Source organism: Syngnathus acus, chromosome 8 (genome assembly GCF_901709675.1).
Source record: "Syngnathus acus chromosome 8, fSynAcu1.2, whole genome shotgun sequence".
Lineage (NCBI taxonomy): Eukaryota > Metazoa > Chordata > Actinopteri > Syngnathiformes > Syngnathidae > Syngnathus > Syngnathus acus.
This window is the reverse complement of record NC_051093.1, coordinates 9,827,107-9,837,829: the sequence shown is the minus strand read 5'-3', so window position 1 is coordinate 9,837,829 and position 10,723 is coordinate 9,827,107. Positions and strand designations below refer to the sequence as shown.

Here is a 10,723-nt window from a genome sequence, read left to right as displayed (position 1 = left end):
GGAACGTCGCCAGTGATTCCTCTCAGTTGCCACTAGAGAGAACCAGCGTACCACTAGTGCGAGGACGTTGAAACCACTTGAAATGTTTTACCTCACAACGAAACAGACCTGTACCAGGGGACAAGCAAAAACAAACAAACAACAGAGCAGTGTTCTACAACCTTTATTTGAGCCAAGGACAAAGGTTATACTGGAACAATAATGCCTTGGTCTCAATTTACCGTAATTTTCGGACTATAAGTCGCGGTTTTTTTTCATAGTTTGGGTGGGGGGGCGACTTATACTCAGGAGCGATTTATATACATATATATGGGGTTTTTCACTTTTTTGGGCATTTTATGGCTGGTGCGACTTATACTCCGGTGCGACTTATAGTCCGAAAATTACGGTACTCACAATTAGTGTCAAGACCAAAAAATGCATCATAGCATCAGATGGACCAACAAATAGAACACAACACTATTCAGCATGGATACCAACAAGTACAAGGACCACAACAGATTTATGGGGGGGAAAAAGAATCAAAAGCCAGGGAACGCAAAATTGAGTATTTAAATATAAAATGAGATGTGATCATTAAACTAACTATAATCATGAATTTGATCTATGGCCACTGTTTGAATTGAAATGCAACATTTCCCCAGCTGCCTCCAGTGAAGGTGGAAGGTTCAGTCTCATTTGTTACCCTGATAACCGGGGGGGGGCAGAGCAAATATGTTTTTCTCATAATGACCACCAGAGGAGCAAAATTGACAGCTTATACGTACGTTGTCCGTTCATTTTGTTTCATCATACAGTAAACATAAAAGCACACCATCATGCACGCCATGAGTAAGGTGCATTTCTCATCAGTGGTATTTCTAACCGCAACAGCAACAACTTGAGCCGAGCCAAGCTGTTGCTTTGCCTTGAGCACACTTGTTCATTCGTGATACAAAACAAAAGAGCGCCATGCTTTCAGGCCAAACTATGCCTCTTTAATGACAATCATCAGGGGACAAGGTTCTCACTGATGAATCATTTTGCTTCAGGACATTTAGTCACGTCTACAAGTAAAAGAAGAAAACTCAAAAAAGGGCGAAAAGAACAGCGCATTTCTGCCAATGGAAACATTGTGACTGACTTCTGATTATGTCATGTTATGGCAAAATATGCTCATTATACAGTCGCCAGAACCGTTTGTTTGTTCATTCAGGCCGTTATCTTCATTGAGACAAACGTAGTGCTTTGGTGCCTCCTTGTAGCATCTCCGTGCCAAGGTTTTGTAAGTTGAGGAGTTTCATTTTGACATGTTTTTGGACTGCTAGGCGATTACTATGACTCTTATTTTTTGGGAGGAGGGCATCACACACCGACTGCAGTATTATTTATTTCTCAATCAGAACCACCGATATTTCCCAGGAAAAAAAAAAAGACATGAACATCATACAAAAATACTGCTCTCGGTCATGGAAGAATTCCATTTATTGACTCCTCTTAAATTGAACGAATAAAAACGAAACTCTGAAGATGAATCCAAATCGAATCTTAATCCAATGAATGAAAGCTAAAGAGCAGTCGAATGCTAAACGGCGGGCGGCACTTTTGTTTGTGTTGCGTCATCTCACAGCTTTGATTGACCGTTCAAGCCATTTGAGGAGTCATTGTCAGGTTTTGCCGCAGCAGCAGCAGCCTCCATCTGGACAGCCTGTCAACACACACACACACACACTTGGTTCCACATTATCTGACAAAACCTTTGAGGCTTGTCATCTTACCTGGCTGTTCTGAATGTTTCCATTGTGGTTGGGATTCCTGGCTGGGAAAAGAGGCAGGTGGTTGTCGGTGTGTGCGGCAGATGGAACCTTCTGGGCTTTGTGGAAACAGAGCACCTTCTGGAAGCTCTGCCGGAATTTGACCGAGAGGAAGCCGTATAGGATCGGGTTGGCGCAGGAGTTCACGTAAGTCAGGATGACTAAGAAGAAGTAGACGGCTGCTGTGGCGTTGTTCTCGGGGATGATGTGCACCAGGTTGACGATGTTGGTGGTGAAGAAGGGCATCCAACAAAGGACAAAGACCAGGACGATGATCACCACCATGCGGGTGGCCTTGCGCTCGGACTTACGGCGCTTGGTCACACCCGCGCGAGTGCCGGCTGACCTCACCTGGAGAAAACAAAGACAATTATGTCACTGAATGGAGAACCCCTGGGAAAAGTCTGGGAGACCTTGATGTACCTTGATAACAATGAGCAAGTAGCAGATGCTAATGATCAAGAGCGGTCCGAAGAAGCCGAGGATGGATGTGTAGAGAATGAAGACCACGGACCACCAGTTCTGCATCTCGGGCCACGTGATGTTGCAGGTGTCGAAGCCCTCCTGTACATGCGAGTAGATGGTGACCGGCAGCACCACCAGGAACGACACCAGCCACAGCATGGCGCTGAAAATCCTGGCCACCTGCGGCCTCCTCCACCCGACGCTGCGGATGGGATGAACCACCGCTAGATAGCGATCGATGCTCATCACCGTCAGGCAAAAGGTGGACATGAACTGGCTCATGGCGTCGGCGGTCATGCACACCTTGCAGAAAAAATCCCCGTAGGGCCAGTAGTAAAGCACGCTGTTGGTGGCCAAAAAGGGGATTCCCAAGATGTAGAGTTCGTCCGCCACGGCTAAATTCAGGATGTACAGGTTGGTCACCGTCTTCATCTTGGTGTAGCGGATCACCACGAAGATGGCCAAGGAGTTGCCCAAGAGGCCCACCATGAAGACCACGCTGTAGACCAGCCCCGTGACGACGCGGAACGCCAGCGGCTCCGTCTCGTTGGACATGCTGCCGTTGTGCTCCGTCATGTGGTGCTGAGGGAAAGACATGTCCGCCACCTCCTCAGACACTGTGATATTGTAGTCGGCCATCTTTGGGCAGGGTTATCCAAATGGAGCTTTTAGGAGAACAAGAGAAATACACACATTTCAAGTCATTATCTGCATGATGTGTAAACATGACACGACGTTTTGCTACAATCCTGCTACAGTCGAGTCAACACGTAAGTCTAACACAGGCTAACAAAAAACAACAATGGTGGAGAACAAGAGCGTCCTATCTGGAATTTGTGATGCGGATACGTTTTGAAGCTCCTTTCAAGTGGAAAAAAAAGTCTTTTTAAATGGAACAACACCTGCGTTGTCAACATTCGTGCCAAATTTGAAGGACGAAATGACGAGAAGTGTTAGCCGCCGGCTAGGGTGCTGGATCGTGACGTAAAAGCTTTGCTCCCACCGCAGAGAGAAAGAAAACAATATGCCGTTCTGATGTCCAGTCAGTCCCGTGGCGCTGGCTGCTAGTTAGCGACCTCGGTCTTAAATTGCTATGTACTCCCCCGCCATGAGTGACCGAGACTAATTTGATAAATGGTAGCTGTCAGTTTTTGCGAGCTGGGGCTGTCGAGAGCTGTTTCACAAATACAATAACTGGTTTGATGTCAAGATTCAGTCAACCGCGCTCCAAAAACAGGAGTGACGTGCAGCCCGCAGTGCCTTGTTGAGAAAACAAACAGCATGTTTGCTTCAGGCTACATGCTGCCACCCACCGCCGCCCGACTGACATCTTGGGCCAGCGGTTCTTTCTCATTCTTACAGCATTATTGTCTCTACGGCTACATCTCGATTTAGCCCGAGGCCGTTTTTTGTCTTGACATATTCAAATGAAGTGCAGGCAACAGAAAAACGTGTCGTACATTATGTTTTTCAACACTTGACACAATCTTTTCCGTTTGGTTATGAAAAGTACAGCGACACACACCCAACGGAATGCATTCATGAAGTCTTTATAAAAGTGCAAAAAGCCATTCAAAGTGTAAGTTCAATGTAGAAAGTCCAAACATAGCACACATGTTTTGAGAAATGAACTTGTTGGATTACAATGCTCATCTTAGGTCAAATTCATATTTCATCTTCATCTCACATGAGCCCCATGGTTTGTGTTTTGATTCCACAAGTTGCAGAACTTGCCTCTCGATGCATCCCTATTTCCTTTTTGTGTCATAACGTAGATGGTGAGGACGGGCCGTATCCTACCTGTGACCGCGCTCCTCATCTTCTCCACGCCGCTATCTGGAGTGATGCCTCCGTGCTCTCTCGGCATCAGAACAGTCTTGGAATTTCTTTCAAGGTCAAAGACAAGAACCTTTCCTCGTCCCTTCGAAGAGTCATCTTTATGACCGTCAGCACGCTCCTCCCGCCATCTTCAGTGGCCTAAACATGAGGGTGAACTTTGCCCCGTCGTGCAGGTGGCTTTGGAAGCTTCGCTCCGGAGACGACACCGTGTTGGAAGCCCGTCAAGGATGGATGCACGGTGAGTATTTATGTGAGGGAAATGTCACCCCTCCTTTGGTTGCCAAAGTCCCACCCATAGGTGGGTGTATCTCCGGTCGCAGCTCAACAGCGGCAAAGCACACATTTGATCCCAATTTCTAAATCGGTTTTCAGGCCAACCTTGTACGATGTCTCGAAACAAATATAAAGAAGTGTGCTTATGCATGCGTGGGTGTGTCGTGATGGAGAGTCACAATGAGAGCCCTCGGGATGGAGAGTGTGAAGATAGTTTATGAAGACGAGGGAAATTAGCGTCAAATTAGGACACGCTTTCTGTATTTTCCACGGTGAGCATATGTTTTGTTGACAATGGTCAGTTGCTGACGTCTTTTGAAAAGACCTGTTTGGCTGCTCCACATTCGGACCAGGTTGTAAGTCAACACACAGCTAGCTGTGTATAGAAATGTGTCCCGCAGGGCAAGGCAAACAGCACATGGTGGCTGATGAGATGGCTCATTTACAATGGATCGCGCACAATGGCCACGTCTCAAAAACGCATGTTTTTGTTCGATCATCAAGAATACAAGAATTCAAGTCACAGGATTTAGAAAGCAGGAGAAAATAGTTCGTGTGAAAGGTCCCCTATATTCAATTTATTGAATAGAAATGATTTTTTGGCAAACCTATGTGGCTTTGCAGAGGACGTGGCGGCGCCAGTGTTGCCAGCATGCTGCCAGCATGCTGGCAGCATGCTGCCTTCTGAGCGTCATCTATTCATCTATTCCATGAGTGAAGTGTCTCATCAAATCAACTTGTTTTGCACGTCGACACTCAAAGAAGAAAGGCTAACCACAATGTCACTTGCAAGCTTTTATTGATCCCCTCCGCCCCACTTTGCACTTTCACCACTTCATTATCTGAAGCCTCCGCAGAAAGTTGACACTCTCAGGCTTCAAAAGAGGACAAGTCCAATGACTTGAAAAGTACAAATAAGGTCATCTCAATCGCACACCCAATTGGCAAAGTATGGTGGCGTCACTCACTCACTCGCTCCCTTAGTGCATGGCAGAAAGTGAACCAAACCTTTTGGGCATGATGATGTGCTGAGCTTTTAAAAGAGCATCATTAGCACAAGACATAATCCGCATTTAAATAGGACTGATACAAGTTGGCACAAACAGCCCTGGAGGTGCATCGTCATTAGCAGCCAGTAGCTGAAATGTGCAGTTATTTTAGGCTTTTGACTAAAACAGCCCCTAACATTCACAATCAAGTTCAAGAGAGCATCCAAATTGTCCGTCTTTGATTTTGTTGCCATTTCATTGCTTTCTGCCAGAGTGGAGTTGTATCTGTCAGCCAGTGAGTGACATTTCAGTGTCCCTGGCCTGTGCAATCCAAATCACAGCAGATCTCGCTGGCCTACAAAGGCATATTGACTTTAACAAGCCTCACTGACGCACTACAAAGAATTTAAAAAAAAACAAAAAACAGGATCCTTGCTTGAATTGTTCCATTTGACCCAGGTTCACTTAAATGCTAGTCCAGAAATTGCCAAATAAAATATAGTGAACATCATTCAAATCTTGGTTAACACGTTTTGGGGGAGTTTTCTCATGTGAGTGTCTTTTTGTAAAATGCCATATTTGCATTTCCATCCTAACTTTTTATTTTTCCCACACTTGTTTTACAGCTCTTTTATATGTGAGTCAACTGGAAGTCATGTGAGTACATTTAATGATTGTCTCTCTTCACACTTTGCAATCCTTTGGCAATTTCTAACGACTGGAGCTTATGAAAGCATATAAAACTAAAAATAAAGAACAAACTATATCCTCTTCCGCCCACACGTTAGTTTTATTGCGGATGCTAACGTTTCGCTATGAACAGAGAGATGCTGATAAGGGTATTTTATCACCACTGGGCTGTTGTATCCTTTGTTGTCTCAATTATCACATTTAATATCGAACCATATTTAAGTGTGATGGCTTTCTAATTGCGTGGAAAGTAAGACTAATTGTTGACGACTTATTAAGTTGCAAGTTAGTGTTAAAAGATTCATTCCTTGGCAACATCATGTCACACCTATAATCAGAGTTATGCAGCATTTATGATGGTAATAAAGTGACGTAATTGCTCTGTTGAGCCTTTTCGTTGTCCCTGGATCCAAAGTTCCACATGCTATTTATTTCTCTTTTTATGGGAGTGATAGAATTTGAATCATTAACTAGACAAAAACCAATCAGCTCCAAATGTTCTTTGATTACTTCCACTTATTTCATAATGAAATGAGAATGAACAAATGAGAATGAAAAAAAATTCAACCAACATTTTGTATACAAAGTGATCTCGAAGTTCCATCAAGCACAGGACACAAATGTTAGCTTCGCTCCGTGCTGCTGCACAGCACGAGCCGTACGGAGTAGACCGAATCCAGGATGTAAACGCACAAGTTGAGAATTGTCATGACGCTGACAATCACCAGTTTATCCCATGAGCACAGGTAGCCGCAGTCGGGCGGTCTCCCGTTGTCGCGGAAACTAAAAAGCGGCCAGATCACCACGGCCGTCGCGTACATGGCGCACGCTAAAACGTCATAGGCGATCACTAGCTTGTCGAAAAAGGGAAATAAGGAGGTCAGCTGCGCCACACTCAGCAGGATGATGAGCACGGCCAAGATGAAGCACAAGGAGTACGCCGCCACGCACCACTGCAGCGCAGGAGTGCCGCTGTACTGACGTTCCTCCAGAGACGTGAAGATGAGACAGGCCAGGAAAGTCTCCAGCATCTTCATCACGCCCGGCGCCGTGGAGAGGAAGCCACGGATCTGGCCGCCGGGCCGAAGGCGATTGAGAGTCACCTCGCCCACGTAGACCCCGAAACACACCCAGGACACCACGGAAGCGCCCATCTGTCTGTAGCACACGTCGCAGGTGAAAAACGTCGGGTAGATGACGGAGGCGGCCAAGCACATGATGCTGGCCAGCACGGCGAAGGCGGTGGTGAAGTCATCCCAGGCGAAAGGCAACTTGCCGCTGAAGGTGGTGAACTCCAGGATGACGATGAGGAAGGTGAAGAAGAAGCAGAAGCACCAGGTGAACATGCACCAGGCCCAGTAAGGAGAGGGGACGTGGCCCACCGATGCCACCAGACTGAAAGCCATACACGTGAGGACGCTGGCCATCAAGCGCAGGATGCCCAGCGGCTGGGTCACAGCGCGAAGGTCCACGTGGATCATGGCTGCTCCGGCAAACGGCAGTCACCTCACAAAAGACCACCCCGCCCCCCCCTCTTCTCCACTCACTCCATCTTTTTGAGATCCGCGTTGGCGAGAAACTCTCGATGTCTCTTCTGGAAAAGCGGAAGTCGACGTGCACAGCATCCTTGATTTGAGTGTGCGCTTTATGGCCCCGAGCTGTCATTGCTGATTGGACCTGCGCTGCTTCTTATCAAGGCCTCATCGAGACACACTCGTGCTGGACTTTGCTCTCTTTGCCTCATTGGGAGGCTTATCTTCTACAGAGTGGAAAAAATGACTTCTCAAGCCCAAGAGGGATCGTGAGACCTGTGCTAAGTTAGGCTATTATAGTTTGCCAATAACTAAAATGGGAAAAAGCATTTTCACAATTCAAATAGTCAACATCACAAATACTCCATATATATATATATATATATAAAAAAACTAAAAGGAATGCTAAAACTAAACGACAGCAAAGTATTTAAAAAATAATAATAATAACAACCTGCTATTAAAAACGAATTAAAACTAACGACTACATGCAAAATTCAAGTGGAATAGAAAGTAAGTAGAATGAAAAATCCAAAACTATTACGACCCAGGTGGAAAAAAAAAAAAGTCTAAATCTGCAATATTTGAAGCTTCTGCCAACTTTGCAATGCTATCAGTGCAGTTCTTAGAATGAATTATACAAAAGGATCCAATATGAATTATGAATGAAGATGTATTGATGTAGCATCATTAAGGCAAAATGAAACCAACACTGGCAATGAAGTCTAATTGATTTGTCAATATTGACACGCATTCAAAGAGCAAACCGTAAGTGCGCAAAACCAAATAATAAAGCTCCAACTTTTTTTAAGTGAGATAATTGCTAATGGAGGAATGAGTTCATGGCTTAGCTGGAAGATTTGAGACTTTGAAATGACTAAATGGATTTGATTTATTGTTGTAATTGGTATTGATTTGTTATCACTTTTTAACGAATCAGCCAATTATCACAATTATAGCCTGTCATAATAGTGGCTTTGGCATCAACCTCAAATAAAACCGATATGATTTTGGCCATAGTTTAATATCATGAAGTCTGTATATTGATAATGACCCACCTACTTTCTCCAGAAGGTTCTTGACTTCTTTTTTTTGTGACTCAGTTGATTGCAAGCCTGAATAGACACCACACCTATTGTGATTGTGTGGAAGCGTTGTCCAAACTCCCAATATGTGCCCTTGAACCTATGCACACCCACCCCAACACACCCAAGGAAGCGGACTTTGAAATGTGAAGGGCGCGTCACTTTAATGAATAACTCATTCACGGCTATCATCACTCACTGTCCACTGGCACCAAACAAAAGAGCATTTTTATTCATTTGCTGCATACTTTACATCCCATGTCAACATGAACGGCTGAGTTAAGAGTGAAAGCGCTAACAATGCGCTAACAACGTTACATCAAAAGTGGAGAAGATGCCAAGAAATGCCATTTCCGACTTGATATCGTTCATTAGAAATCAACTAGATATAACCTTTACAGAAAACTAGACTTTAGTTTCGACTCATAAAGAAGACCAGCCGGAAGGAGTAAAAGGTATCAACAATGTAAGCAATGAGGTTGACGCAGGTCATGAAAGTGATAACCACCAACAAATTCCACCCGCATGAATTTGGAAAGCTATCGCAGATGCTCGGTCGGGGGTTGTCCTTCAAGCTGTAGTAGGGCCACACCACCACGGCGGTGATGTACATCAGAACGGCCAGCACGTTACAAACGATAAGAACTTTATCAAACGGCACCGGAAAGACGGCAAGAAGTCGGCATATGGTGAAGATGATGACGAGGAGCGCGAAAATGAAGCAAATGGAGTAGACGGCCACGCACCACTGAAGCCCCGGGAATTGCTCGTATGAGATGTAGCGCAAGCACACAAAGATGATGCAGGCCACGTAGACTTCCAGCACCTTCAGGAGACCCGGCACTGTTGACAGAAAACCGCTGATCTCCCCGGGTTTGGCCCGGGTCAAGCCCACCTCGGTGGCGTAGAGGATGAAGGCCAGGGAGGAGAAGACGCAAGCGGCAATCAGTTGGGAACACGAAGAGCAGGTGAAGAAGTTGGCGAAGATGATGGATGCGCTCAGCACCTGGGAAAGAAGAAAATGGATCAGTACCTTCTGCCGTCTAACAAATCAACTTGTATTTGAACAAAGATAATAATAGATCATTTGGGGCTAAACAAGTCAAATGGGATCATTTATCAGAACCAGCCAGTTGGGAATTAGCGATTTGAAAAAGTCTTCACAGTGAACAAGGTGGGCAATTCATTTTGCAACGGGCCCACATGTGGCCCCTGGACCGTACTTTGACCGTACAACACCTGTTGTTGAACTTCCATACATGTGACTAAACTTGCATTCAGGCTGACATTCGTCACCGCAATGCCCGACCAACAGCATGCAACAAGTCACTAACTGCAAGGCTTAAGATCGGAATCACAGATTTAAAAAGGGACAAACACCATGAGCGTGGCCAACATGGCGAAGGCAGTGGTGAAGTCATCCCAGGAAATAGCCAGCTTAGCGTTGACGCTGAGGAACTCCAGGAAGAGGACCAAAAGGGTGACGGCGAAGCAGAAGCCCCAAGTGAACAAGCACCACGTCCAGAAGGAGTTGGTAGTGTGTCCCATCGACACCACCAGGCCGAAGGAGATGCAGGTGCAGATCACCTCCAGTATCCTCACGATGCCCACGGGCGCCGTCAGCGCCCTGAGGTCAAGTGTCACCATAGCGACTTCTCTAATAGATCTTCCGTCCGTCCACTCACTAAGAGCCTCAGAGGCAAGTTGTCATCCCGCGCGCGACTGCCGCCCCAACATCTGCAGCAAGCACAAAGCTTCCTGCCACTCCCTCTCCGTTGCCTGCACCCATTTAAGGTCCGAGCGAGCATCAACGCGCATGCGTGCTACAAAATGCATACAATATTTGCCTAGGAGGTGATGGCTTCCGTTTGCTTATCAATAGAGTGGCGCTTGCGTAAAGAAAAAGTCTTTCCCACCCAGTGTGACGCAGCTTCTCTCCCCGCCAAATCGTTTTGGGTGGTGTGTTGGCATTATCAGGAGCTCATTGATGCAAATGTTTAAGGTCCCAATGATGGTCACACACACATCTGGGTGTGGTGAAATTTGTCCTCTGCATT

At 45.8% G+C, this 10,723-nt stretch overlaps 3 protein-coding genes across 4 annotated transcripts; all 3 read right to left on the bottom strand.

Moving 5' to 3' along the window:
- Nucleotides 1–1,332: 1,332 nt before the first annotated feature.
- LOC119125456 (somatostatin receptor type 5-like) lies at nt 1,333–4,353 on the bottom strand. 2 transcript variants are annotated; one of them, XM_037256016.1, is made up of 5 exons: nt 4,059–4,353; nt 2,562–2,923; nt 2,217–2,357; nt 1,758–2,144; nt 1,333–1,687 (listed from the first exon to the last, which is right to left on the bottom strand). In XM_037256016.1, exons 2-5 carry the CDS (start codon nt 2,895–2,897, stop codon nt 1,604–1,606), a joined length of 948 nt encoding a protein of 315 aa, XP_037111911.1. In that variant the 5' UTR covers nt 2,898–2,923; nt 4,059–4,353; the 3' UTR covers nt 1,333–1,603. The 2 variants fall into 2 exon arrangements, with proteins under 2 accessions (XP_037111911.1, XP_037111909.1); XM_037256014.1 differs by having other exon boundaries at nt 2,217–2,923; nt 4,059–4,352.
- Nucleotides 4,354–6,320: 1,967 nt separating this feature from the next.
- LOC119125487 (myeloid-associated differentiation marker-like) lies at nt 6,321–7,626 on the bottom strand. Its single transcript, XM_037256070.1, has one exon. The coding sequence runs from the start codon at nt 7,528–7,530 to the stop codon at nt 6,673–6,675; it is 858 nt and encodes a 285-aa protein (XP_037111965.1). The 5' UTR covers nt 7,531–7,626; the 3' UTR covers nt 6,321–6,672.
- A 1,250-nt stretch (nt 7,627–8,876) lies between these two features.
- Nucleotides 8,877–10,514, bottom strand: LOC119125486 (myeloid-associated differentiation marker-like). Its single transcript, XM_037256069.1, has 2 exons — nt 10,047–10,514; nt 8,877–9,672 (listed from the first exon to the last, which is right to left on the bottom strand). Exons 1-2 carry the CDS (start codon nt 10,311–10,313, stop codon nt 9,079–9,081), a joined length of 861 nt encoding a protein of 286 aa, XP_037111964.1. The 5' UTR covers nt 10,314–10,514; the 3' UTR covers nt 8,877–9,078.
- Between the last annotated feature and the right edge of the window lie 209 nt (nt 10,515–10,723).